General features: G+C 39.3%; 1 protein-coding gene across 2 annotated transcripts in view; it reads left to right on the plus strand.

The window, feature by feature from the left end:
• NOTCH2 (notch receptor 2) overlaps window positions 1-13,531 on the plus strand; it is a 163,964-nt gene that overhangs the window by 32,758 nt on the left and 117,675 nt on the right. The window contains exons 1-2 of one of the 2 annotated variants that reach the window (XM_049618357.1): window positions 2,790-3,230; window positions 7,952-8,033. In XM_049618357.1, coding sequence (XP_049474314.1) covers window positions 3,143-3,230; window positions 7,952-8,033 — 170 coding nt within the window. In that variant the 5' untranslated portion in view covers window positions 2,790-3,142. Of the gene's footprint in view, window positions 1-2,789; window positions 3,231-7,951; window positions 8,034-13,531 lie in introns of those variants that run through there. The other variant, XM_049618358.1, reaches the window with a different exon arrangement.

Raw genomic sequence — 13,531 nt, forward strand, 5'->3', positions numbered from 1 at the left:
AGCACTGGGCTAGGTCCCAGGTAGACAAAGATGAGCTAATTGTATCTTAGGGAATTTGCACAGAGATGAGGGAGAGAGACAGGTGAGCCAGCACTTAAAAAAAAAAAAAATCTACCTAGGATGTAATGGGAGCACAGAGGGTGAACATCTAAATCAGACTGGAGGGTCTCTGAGGGCTTCTTAAGGAAGGTATTGTTTTATCTATGATTTGAAATATAGGTAGGAGTAAGCTAGATGGATAAGGAAGAAAGGGAGGGGAAGTATTTTCCAAGTGAAAGAATGCACATGTGTGGAGAAGTGATTATTAACAAATTGGCCACATCTGATTTATAAATATATTTTTATAATTATTCATTTTATTTACCTCATAAATGAAAATTTTTCTGCAGTCTTTAAGAAGACAAAAATAAAAAAGTAAATAACAATGCATAGTATATGTCAATATAGCACAGCAAATATTGATGGATTTTGTTTTTTGCAGTGAATCTAATAGTATAAAATAGACAAAATTGACATTTTTAAAATAAAAGATTATTCTAGATTCATCAACTCATTAGGATGGTTATCTTTATAAAATGAATATTACATTAGTAATGTCAAAAACACCCTTATGTAATTTATTTACTTATTTATTTTTATTAAAAAATTTTTTTTAACGTTTATTCATTTTTTTAAAAAATTTTTTTTAACGTTTATTTATTTTTGAGGCAGAGAGAGACAGAGCATGAACGGGGGAGGGGCAGAGAGAGAGGGAAACACAGAATCTGAAACAGGCTCCAGGCTCTGAGCTGTCAGCACAGAGCCTGACGCGGGGCTCGAACTCACGGACCGTGAGATCATGACCTGAGCCGAAGTCAGACGCTTAACTGACCAAGCCACCCAGGCGCCCCTAACGTTTATTCATTTTTGAGAGAGAGAGTGACAGAGACAGAGACAGAGACAGAGAGACAGAGACAGAGCATGAGTGGGGAAGGGGCAGAGAGAGAGGGAGATACAGAATCTGAAGCAGGCTCTAGGCTCTGAGTTTTCAGCACAGAGCCGGATGCGGGGCTCAAACTCAAGACGCAAGATCATGACCTAAGCTGAATTCGGATGCTTACCCGACTGAGCCACCTAGGCGCCCCCCCTTATGTAATTTATAACTTCAGTTTCTGTTGGTTATATTTTCTTAAATCAAGGTATACCTCTTTTTGAAAAGTAATACTATTTTGCTATGAACTCTATAGCCTAAGCCTCAATCTTTATGGGTCTGGTATTAGCATCTCTTAAATAGGAAACACATTTTCTATTAGATGATACCTGTAAAGGACATAGAAATCCTTGTAACACTATCAGGAAAATAAAAACTGGTATCTTCCTTGTTGTATTTATTTGCCTTTTAATCAAGATGAATTTCAAAGAGGAAGACAGATGTTTCTCTACTTTGTTTTTATTTAAATGTACCACTTGGGATTTGAAGCTTCTGCACTTCTGTTTGTTTGGATTTTTTTTTTTTTTCATGGCTTGATCCCAAAAAATGGAATAAAAAGTTTAGTGGAAGTTTGTTGTTTGAAATCACAGGGTGCTATGAGAATTATTGCAAATCCCTGATGTCTCTCTGTCTGCCCTCAATTCTCCTACTTTTGGTAATAATGCAAGCAGTCATTTTGGAAAACTTTGCTTTGTTCATTTTACCGGGTCTCTTCTAGACACCATGTGCCTGAAGCAGCAGCAGCAGCTAGCTGTAGCCAAGGTCCTAGGGCATAAACTCAGAGGACTTGTCTCTCAAATGCTGGTACTCAAAATTTGCATAAACGTTAAAGAGAAAATTCAAAAGGCCCTGTATACCTTCTCTTCACATATTTTAGGAACCCCACCCATTTAAGATATTAAAACGGCTTTTGAGTGAGCAGTGGATATAAACACAAACAGATACCACACTGCAGACCAGTGGAGCAGGATATGGAAAAAAAAAATCATGTGAGATAGACAACAGAGGCTTATTTGAAGAGGCTACAAAGCAACAAGTAATGCCAATTCACAGCGATTACATGTTAATGCAACAAGTGAAACACACTGAAGGCTGCTCAGATTACAACTGGCTGGGGTGCAGACTTAATTACTCATGTTAGAGATTCGTAAAACAAAGGGAGGCTTTTAAACCAATGATATGTAGCTGGCATGATACCGAAAAGCCCTGGAAAACTAGGCAGACGCCTAGACGAAATCTTAAGGAAGATTTCATCAAGTCAGGATACCTTGGGCCAGTCCCTAAATGGGCAGATTCCTGAAGCCCTGGACCTGGTCAAAATCAATGACAGCTTATTCTGTTTTTTTGTAGTATTTATAGACAAATAAGGTCAATAAACTTGAATCGATTCTAGAACCTTGTCTGGACTGAGTTACACAGTGCTAAACAACAAGGGTTTGGGTTGTATTTCTTAGCGGCTCTTTTTAGGGTGGTCCTGAAATTGATATGAAGAGGGTTTGCTAAAGATATAAAAACAAGTTTTATTTTGTTTGTATTTATCTCAGAGTCATTTGGGTAGATCACATTCTCTTTGCCCCTACCCCTAACTTCCCTTCATTAGATTGTATGGACTGTGAGGATAGGAATTGTTTCATTTGTTTGATTTCCATGCAATGCCTAGTAAAAGGCCATGCTCACAGTAAGTTCTTCAAACAATAGTAATAGAACCATGTTAAAATTGAAAGACATTTTTGCTCATATATAGTGTGTACCTTTAGTGAGTGGCTTCTTATTCCTGCAGTACTATTGCAGTACTATACTTTTTTTTTTTAAGCAGTGACCTCTGCTTTTTCTTTCTTTTCTTTTTTTTTGGTGGTAGTAGTAGTAGTTCAGTATGTCTTTTATTAGATTGTTATCGATGGCAACTGGGAAGAATTTATTTCACCTAATGATATTACATCCTAAATTGCCTGGGGCTCTTCTATTTTTCTAGATTTCTCAGTATGTTTAAACTAGGGTTTGATTGATATAACAAGTTTCCCTAAAGGCACCATTTATCATGCATTTAGTTACCAAGAATTTAAGTACCTACTATGTGAGCTAGGTTTTTTTTGAGTTCTTACTTATGTATCAGGCATTGTTCGAGGCTGTTTAAGTGGTTAATTTATTTATTTCTTACCAGGGTTCTGAGAGATGATTTTACAGGTGAAGAAACTGAAGCACAAAGTGGATACAGAGACAGATAGTAAATGGTGGAGCCAGAATCCAAGCTCAGATGCTGGTGCGTTAAACTATATTGCCTCAAATAGATAGAAAAGAAGAAAGGTCTTCTATCCTCTGGGAACTTAAACATGGACAAGCAGAGAGAGAAGACCGTATAGAATTAAGGGCTAAACTGTGAGTGAGTTATCAATGTCTTAAGACTCGGAGGCTATGAGGGGGAGGCAGGAGGTGGGCTGGGCCTCCAAAGAGTGAGTAGAGTGTAGATGGTGGAGGGAAGTGGCAGCAGAGGAAGCTGAGAAGCAGGTAGAGGCCTGGAGGGCAGTGGTGATCCGTCCCAGGGAGAGACTGCATTTACTGTGGTGGGAGGGCACTGGGCAGGGAAGGTGGGCTGCAGTCTTGAAGGCGAGCCTGAAGGTGTAGACTGGAAGACGTAAGAAAAGGCCTGTCCCTGGAAGAAGTGTGAACCATGGCATTGTGTGAAGGTACTGCATAGACCTCTTGTCTGGTTCTTCTGAAGCCAAACTGAGAGTAAGTTCTGAGAATTGAGTAGAACTGAAAGTCAATGTAGATTATAGAGTGCTGGACCAACACTTTGCAAGTGGGGCTTCTGGGAGATTGGATGAGGTTAGAGTAAAATTCTTACCATTTTGGGGGAGCTAAGAGAATGGATATCTTCAACCTGTTCTAAAAAGGGAAGACTTGAATAGATTTATATACACATATGTAAAAAAGAAACCTTTCACTCACTGGAACATTTTACAATCGTCACTGTTTTCAAACACAAATCTGATGGTGTCATTGTCCTTGCTTAAAGCCAAGCAGTACTTACCTTCACACTTAGACCAGAAGTGGGAGTCTAATCCCTGCCTGCCTCTTACCACTCTCTGCCTTGCTAAATAGTCGCTAGCCACGTGCACCTGGAACACCAGTCTCATTCCCATCTCACGGCCTTTACACTTGCTCTTTCTCTGTTTCGGATTACTCTTTCCCACATCTTCATGGTTCTTTTTCATTTAAATCTTGGCTCAAAGATACCTTCTGAGAGAGGCCTTTCCTAGTCACCCTATCCAGCCTTTGTAGTTACTCTGTCTCCCAAATCCAGGTTCTGTTTCCAACAGAATCTATCACTTACCACTGTCTGAAATGACATTATTTATTTATTCATTTATAATCTCTCTTTCCCTTTTCACGGGGACAGGGACTTTATTCTGTTAACCGTGGAATCCCTGAATTTGGGCTGGTACCTCATGGAGTAGATGCTTTGTAAGTGTGTTCTCAGCATTAGAAGCGTAGTCCCCAAATACATTGCCCAGGAAATATGTGAAAATTAGAAATTGGTGTCTAGATTTTGTATCACATTGCCAAGTGATGGAATGATAAAAATGAAATCTGCTTCTCCTGTTTTCACCCCTTTTTGGCGGGGAGGAAGGCATGCATGCACACACATACAGTATATGAGATTGATTTAAGTCAGCAGTATTTATTGAGTGATCACTGTGGCTTAAGATGAAAATTTTGGAAAAAGTTACCCTTTTTGTGAGTGACTCATTTCTCTGAGTCTACTAAGACATTAGTGTAAGCATCTGTTCTGTAAATGGGGTATGATTGAGCAGTTTGTTTTTTACTCTACAAATACAAAGGTGCTTTCAATTTCACTGTTAAATTTAAATGTTTTACATTGGAAGAAGAGCAAATTGAATTTTGAAATGAGATCTTTCCTGGTCTCACTGCAGTTTTTTCAAATTATCAAAGTTTTAACTTCTCTTTGAATGGCACATAATTACACTATTCATTTACAGATTACTCCTAAGCCAAGTCATGAGTCTCAAATTTTACTTTATTTTTCTTTTGTCTATTCAGGCAACATCTTACTGTCTAGATTACCTGAGACCTCCAGTGGATTGTATAGCCTTAGAGGATTCCTTAAAGTTCTCAAAGTATGGTTCCTCAGACTTTAACATCACTATTACCTGGGAACTTGTTAGGAATGCAAGTGCCCAGGCCCCTTCTAGACCTCCTTCATCAGAAACTGTGGGGCTGGGGTCCAGCAGGCCCTCCAGTTGACTCTGATGCGCACTTTGAGCACCATGGCTTAGTAAACGTTAAAGGGTCAAGGTAGTGTGATCCTAAAGATTAGCCAAATGGCATTAATTTTTAGCCCTGTAAGCCCACCTCCTTTTTGGTGACTGAATTTGATTGGTTCACTAAGGCTAGGCTGTAAAGTTATTTGCTAGATGGATTGCCACATACTGACTTTGGGTTGTTTGTGTTTCTCTGAACTTGTCACTGTAATGATTTGCCAGGACACTTAATAGGAACAGACTGTAATTTTTTTTTTTGCACCCGTGGCTTTCTGAGTCATGGGTGGCTAGGTCCTTAATGTCCTTCTGCATAGATTTCTTCAGGCACCAGGTATGCCATTCACATACTTTTGACGAGGGAGGTGTCACTGTTGGATCGCAGGAGACCTTCAGAAGCATTTAGTCCATGCCAGTGTAGTTTACAGGTAGGGAAATTGAGCCCCCGTGAGGTTGTGCTGTACTTGCAGTAGTACAGTAGGCGAGTGCTGGAGGCAGGATTTCAAGTCTCCCCTGCGCCAGGACTCCTGCATGGGGAGGACAGGGCTGCAGCTTAGCCCGCTCCCTGCCTGCAGGACATTCCTCTCCTACTGACAGGTTTCTTTTTTATTTAAAGAAAAAAAGCAAATAGAAAAAAGTCAGGAAGTTCTCATTGAAACTAATAAAAGTGTCTAAAGAGAATGAAAAAAACAGTTTGAGAACTTTGGTATGGAGGAAATAACCTGACATTAACTGTTTTAATTATAGTTGTAGCATTGGCCTTATCAGTGTGGGAAGAGGGAGCATTTGAGCCCTACAGGGAAGTGGGATATGGACAACAAGATGACCCTCTTCCTGAATCTGTCTCTTCAGGCTGCAGCTTAGTGACTGTGTGATCCCAACGGCTGCCATAGAGATGGGGCTGGACTCACTAAGAGACCTGGGTCCCGGGCCCAGCACTGGCACAGCTAGTGTGGTATGATGCTCCACGAGGAGGTCACCTCACCTCCTTGGCCTCCACTTTCTAGTCAATGGGTCTAATAATACCTGTTCTGCCTATCCTGAGAAGAAAAATGCCAGAGGTTGGGAAGCAGTGTATCACAGAAGTTAAGAGCACAGACTCTCTTGTAGGATCTAGACTCGCTAGGTTCAAATTCTGCCTCTTTAACTCACTGGTGTGGCGGTAGGCAGGTCACTTACCTTTTTTGCGGAACTGTTATAATGAAACTAACTTCTTCATAGGGTCGTAGGGAGCATTGAATTAGTCTGTGCAAAGTGTTTAAAATAGTATCTGATATTTAGTAAGTACAGTGTGTTAGCTGCTATGGTTATTACTATTTTTAAAATATTATTATTTTAAGGGATGAGATTTCTGTAAACATGTCCTCAAATGGTTCCATCCATTGGTCACAGTACTGGGAAAATAGAGGGTTCTTACTCAGTAATTGTTAATGGAGTTGTTGTAACATGCAGCTTGTGCCTGCCCGCACCATGAAAAGAAGCTGATTTTGATGCCCAAGCAGGGCAGGCCTACAGCCTCTGATATTGAGCAGTTTATTCAGAGAGTAGTATGGCTGGAGGAAACTCAAAGGTGGACACTTCTCAGTTTTGCTTTCAGGTTTATAACCATCCTAGGAAATGGACATCTTAATAATCTTACAGAAAAATTAATTAACTTCAATTTTGATTTTTATTGTTTGGCTAGGTTGCTTTCTGACTTGCCTTTCCAATTGTTATTAGGATTCATGATAAGGATTTTGGGGATGAAAATTCCAACTCTGAAAGCTAAACAATCAAGGTATTGTAGTTAACCAGCAAGTGAGTAGTAGACTTTGGGTAGCCTCCCTTCTCTTCGGGCTGAAATCAATGAAAGTTTCTACTATTACTGTTTATTTCTGAGTAGTCTGTTTTGGGGAGGGATTGTGGTGGTGAAACGCCTTTTTGTTGCCTTATAAAAGGACTGGAGTTTAAGAATTTGAAAGTTATTGTTTTATCTGCATGTATAAAACTTTAACTTTTTATTTTCCTTACTTTGACCCCCCGCCTCCTCTATAATCTGTATTTGTGGTCTACTCCCCATCTTTGTGTGAGCCCTTTAAGGCTAGAGATTATGTCTTATTCATTTCTTATGTATTCCACTTCCCCTTTCACTCTGGATCCTAGTACTGTGCCTCATACATACTAGGCTCTCAATTACAGTTTGTTCAATGAGTTTTATTGATATTTCTGTTACATATTAAAGTGGCCTGTTTTAAAACTTCACTCGAAGCCTTAGGTAATTCATTAATATCATGGTGACCTGATATCTACCCAGGTCTTCCTAAATATTCATTGATGAATCCTTATGTTTCCAAACTTAAAGGTGCTCATGGCATATCATGGATGTTAGAGCTTTAATTTTCTTAGTATCATTGGGAGATAGGGATGCAATAGCTGAAGAGATAGAGGCACAGATAATTAAGGGCATCGTTCAAGACTACAGAACAGTTATTATAGGAAGAGACTCCTAGGATGAACTTCCATGCTCCTATGACCCCAGAAGCCAAAGGACGAAAACAAAACAAAGCAAGCAAACAAGAAAACCTGATTGAACCTCTAAAGGGAAACCCAGATCAGGTCGGATATAGGAATGGATGTTGACCTAGATTGGGTAACATTTCTTTGCTGTCTGAGGGTTATGATTAGTGACTTATTTCTAATATGCATTTGTTTTTATTTTTAGCATTGCAGTGTCGGGACAGCTATGAGCCCTGTGTAAATGAAGGAATATGTGTTACCTACCACAATGGTACAGGATACTGCAAGTAAGTTTTTCTCTGTTTGTTTTTTTCCCTGTTTATATATTTTATTTTTCCTCAATAGCACACTGGACAAGATTTGGTCCTACTAATTCTATTTTTTTTTTTATTAAAAAAAAATTTTTTTAACGTTTATTTTTTAAGGAGCGAGAGACAGAGTGAGAGTGGGGGAGGGGCAGAGAGAGAGGGAGACACAGAATCCGAAGCAGGCTCCAGGCTCTGAGCCGTCAGCACAGAGCCTGACGTGGGGCTCAAACTCACGAACTGTGAGATCATGACCTGGGCTGAAGTCAGATGCTTAACCCACTGAGCCACCCAGGCACCCCACTAATTCTGTTTTTAATACTTCTGTGAATGTTACTGGTTCTCTAACTTTTCTGGTGTAATTTTGTGAGCAATGAGGATGGAAGGATGTGGATGTCAGATAAATGGTTAACAAGAACTTCTTATCTCATCGTTATCTTCTTAATTATGAAAAAGACTTTTCAGTGAGTGACTAGTTAATGTATATTGGGTACATTCCTAGAATCGCTCCTCAACACGTTAGTTATGATCTTGTTTTTAAGTCAAACCACAATTGATACTAGCTTTAATTCTGCCTAGTGTAAGTGAATATTATAGCCATGCAAAACTATTTTTTCTGGTGTAAAAAAATCCAGTTCAGAAAGAGAGACTGTGAGAAGGATGCATACACCTGCAGGGATGGGACAGAAAGCAGGTGCCGTGGAGAATGTCACTATAGGGGTTTAAAAGAGTAAGAGTCAGGAACAGTACTAGGGAGTGTAGGCTAGTTTCTTAGGAGCAGTTTTTCTTTTTTCTCCAACCACCTAGTTTATGCTTTTCGTTGATTTGAGGAGGCCTGTGAGATTATCTCATAAATAGCTCCTCTTTTCCATCTAGCTCATTTGAAAATTTTTAACAGGAGAATGTATTCGTTCTATTTATATCATGGAAAATAAGATTTGATAATAGGACTTTTATTTTCTTTAACACTTGTATGGGCTGTATCTTTGTTCTGTGCTTTGGTAGCAGTACTTGCTTTATAAGCATTTTAAATGACCTTATCCAACATGTTTTTATTTCTTCTCTGGATATTTAATTGAATACCATAAAAATAATAATGACAATTGTTCCAATCAAGTCCATTCTGACCCTCGGATCCAAGTTCTTTAATGTCATAAAAAAAGAATTTTTGCAGGTCAGGAAACATACTCTTTACCTGAGCGACAATATTTTAAGTGGTGATGATGGTAAAGTTTAACCATAGGTTGTTTGGATTGGAATAAAGACAATACTGGAAATGAAATTTTTTATGTAATTGATAATGAGCTGCTCACCTAGTTTTTCTAGCTTGAAAACAAAAAACAAAAACAAAAATGTGATGTAGTCTCCTCTCAGAATGGTGACACAACTAGAGATAATGACGGGGAGGAACTTAATACCTTAGAACTGGCTACCAAAATCTTCAGGCCCTTTTTGGCACCTGGTGTCTCGGTTACTTGCTTTATTTTATTATTCACCCCTCTTGTGGTAGTTACCCCATTACATTATGATCATTTGTGGATGTGTTTGTTTCTCCTACTAGACTGCAGGTCCTTGCCTTGTGCATTTTTGTATAGTTACTGCCTGGTGGAGTAGCTGGTAATGCAGCTAGAGCTTAACAATGTATTTCGTGAACTAAAAGATGCTCAATAGATACCATCGTTTGTGTATTTTTTTTTAAATTTTTAAAAAATGTTTATCTTTATTTTTGAGACAGAGAGAGAGCACAAGCAGGGGAGAGGCAGAGAGGGAGGGAGACACAGAATCAGAAGCAGGCTCCAGGCTCTGAGCTGTCAGCACAGAGCCTGACGCGGGGCTCGAACTCATCAACTGTGAGATCATGACCTGAGCTGAAGTCGGATGCTCAACCGAGTGAGCCACCCAGGCGCCCCAACGTTCACATATTTTTTAAATCCATGTCTTAAATAAGAAGGTACTGGTCCTCCCCTCTGAGAATTTTATTTGCTTCACCCAGCATCCAGGATGGTAGTACTATATTGAGAGGCACTTCAGTTCTATTTGGACATAACTCAACTTGGTGACTTATGTAGGGAGAATTTCAAATAGATTCTAAGTGTTGGCCTATGTATTTGTGGTCTGACATGGGAGAGACTAGTCTCTGAGCACTTACCAGGAGAGGACACTAAGGGTCACTTTTGGGAGACAGATTTGTGGGCTGTTAGTCTCAAACTCTCCAACCAAGGTGAGAGAGACAAAGTTGCCCCCAGTTTCTAGAAGAAGCACTTCTAGGGAACAGGGAACTCACTTTGTGGTTGACAAAAATGGGGCTGCATACATTCTGCCCCTAGATGCTTGGTAATTGTTGATGGGTTAGGCTGCTTATGGATATAGTTCTGGGGGGTCCCTCAGCTGTCCTCCAACCCTGAGGTTGTGAGGGAAACAAGCCCCCTGAGAAGGGGGAGTAAGAAAAGAAATGCATGAGGCTGTTCTTTTGGGACACCAATATGAACAATAAAACTTGTAAGAAGAGAGTGCTTCTCTACATCGGGAGATATTATAGATAGAGAGTAGAGAGTATTTCTCTACCTTTTGGCATCATCAGGACTGGCAGTGTCAACGTAAGTGGACATAGGAAAAGCAAGGACAACATCAGGGAGGCCAAGTCAGTCATCTCTGCAAATGCCACAGAATGATAAGCAACATTTTAAGCAAAAATAACATCTGGGGCACCTGGGTAGCTCAGTTGGTTATGTGTCCAAGTCTTGATTTTGGCTCAGGTCATGATCTCACGGTTCGTGAGTTCAAGCCCTGCATTGGGCTCCATGCTGACAGTGCAGAGCCTGTTTGGGATTCTCTCTCTCTCTCCCTCTGCCCCTCCCCTGCTCGTGCGTTCTGTCTGTCTCTCTCTGTCTCTCTCTCTCTCAAAATAAATCAACTTAAAAAAAATAACATCTACTTAGCAGACCTTTCATTGTATCTTCACCAACTTTGCTTTTTTCCTTGGGGAAAGAAGGTAATCTAGCTTGTTCAGTAAATATTATTTTCCCAAAATGGTAAATGGATATTAGAACACTTAGAAGTTCTATAAAAATGACGTCAGACATGCAAGGCATATGATTATCTTTTTATTCATGAGATTGCTTAGTGGATTAGGAAAAGAAAGTTGAAGCCAAATTCTTTTTACAAGGGGATGGGGAACGGGAATTAATGGAAATGTTTTAAAGTAGAAGGTATCTGACTATCTGTTTAAAGAGCATAATGCTACTGATTCAGCTAAAATATAATGGTTGTTTATAGAAATTATAGAAATCCTTGATAAGATCACATTGACAGATGAGGATAAGTACTTTTAAAGGTTAGTTTTGTACACAGCTCAACAGTTTTTTTCTCACTGTTAGGAGCCTAAGTACTCTATCATAGTCTATGATGCCAGACAAGGAAAACCTGTGTAATCTTGCATAAAACTCAATTATTGCTCCTAAATAGTTGTTGTCAGATCTTAATAAAGCCCTCTCACTACAGAGAGATAAGACATTTTATTCTCTCCCTTGTCCTACTGGGAGGTATAAATATATAATTAAGTTTGGCTGTCATTAATCACTTTCAAGTTGTTTGTCTCAGGCTTTCAAATATAAACCATTCCAAATCCCAATTTGATTGAAAATCATGGGTAACTCAAATTTGCTAGAATGTTGGGGGAGGAGGGTATGGTTATGATTTGTAAAATTTACAAAGTGTGCATTTTTAAAGGCATATTTATCATAGTTATTTGCAGTCCTTATCTGTCAGTTCTTAACATCTGGATTGTCTTTGGGTATGTTTGTATCAACAGCTCTTTCTCTTGACTTTGGGTACAATTTCCCTTTAGTTCTCATTTATGGTAGTATTTGTTATTTACTAGGCATTGTCAGTGATGAACTTTAAAGTTTATCTTCCACCAAAGAGTGGTGAGTTTTGTTTTACCAGGCAGTTACATTACTGGAAGATCACCTTGATGCTATGAAGGCTTGGTTTTAGACCTTGTTTTGCCAGTTCTGTTTTGCCTTTAGTCTGACTAAAGTCTTAGTACTGGGATGTGGTCCTTACTCCAAAGGTATGACTCCTCAAGGGGATCAGTGGGAAGTGTGAGGTGCTTGGTAAGCCTAGTGTTTCCCAAACCTTTCTAATTTAGTAGGACTTGAATTCAAGCTTCTGACTCCCCAGAACCAAGCTCAGCCTTTCAAGCCTTTCAGCCTTTCAGCCTTCCAGCTCTTGCTTTCCTTTGGGTTCCAAAGTACCTTGTTCATGCACAGCCAGGATTTAAGTGGGAGTCGTATGCATATTTTAGGGCCACCCGCTCTGTGGTTCTGTCTTTTCCAGGATTTCTCCTCCTCAAATTCTAGTTTCTTAGACAGTTCCAAATAGCTTTGACTCCTCAGCTCAGTAAGACTTCCATTTTCTGCTTGCATTCTGTTCCTCTTGTGCTGTGTGGACTGAGGAATACCTTCAGGGAAAAAGCTATATAAATGTAGGTTTCATATAGTTTGCTTTTCTTCTTTTGAGGCTCATATCCCTTCCAGTTTCTGCCTGCTTTTGATTACTCGCCGGTACCTTTAATATATTGTCCACAGTGTCTAATTATTGTGAGCAAGAGAGTTGATCTGATATAATTACTCTGCCATTATTTTTAATGATAAAAATTATCATTATAAAGGACTCTTTCAAAAATTTCTACATACCACTTAGGAGGTAACTAGCATAGTGTTTATTAAACATTGGAAAGTCACCATGAGTTACATAGGTACCTGTGGATGGGTGATTGCATTTGAGAATGTCTACTTTTTGCCAAAATACCTAACTAGGTATTTAAAACTACATTTTAAAGTAAATCATTATAAATATAAAATGTTATAAAGTACAACTTTGTTTCACAATTTACCTAAAATTGGTCTACTAGCTGTAAGAAACATTTCAACATTAACAACTAACAGTTTTCCTTGCCAGGATTAGGGCTAATGGTGTAGACCTCCTAAAGCCATTCCAGGAAAACTGGAGCCACTGCCTTCTTTGTCCTCTTGATATGTTTCTATGTAGTCAGGAGAGAATAGAGACACTCGGAATCTTCCAGAGCCTGGCTTGTAGTAGAGGAGGTGCTATCAATATTTGTGGTGGTGGTGTTCTCCTAGAAAGGCATTTTCACAAGTCATGGCTGACTCAACATTTTCCCATTTCACTCACCTTGTTAGTGCATTCAGTGCTGTTCAAGGCAACGTCAGATCCAACAGATACACTGGGAAAAATGTCAACTGTTAAATCACTTTCTCTTTCTTCTCTGCTGAACCCGGTTCTGCCAAGAAGATTCCTTCAAGTGGGATGCCCTATTTAGCAGAATATCATATGGACAGTTTTTCTAGCAGATGCTAGCAGAAGCCTGGCCACATTTCTGTAGTTCTTTTATCTTTACCACAAAATGAAAAATACTGTCTTTTGCTTACTAAATACCTTTCACAGAGTAATATTTT

Source organism: Panthera uncia, assembly GCF_023721935.1.
Source record: "Panthera uncia isolate 11264 chromosome C1 unlocalized genomic scaffold, Puncia_PCG_1.0 HiC_scaffold_4, whole genome shotgun sequence".
NCBI classification, from domain to species: Eukaryota; Metazoa; Chordata; class Mammalia; order Carnivora; family Felidae; genus Panthera; species Panthera uncia.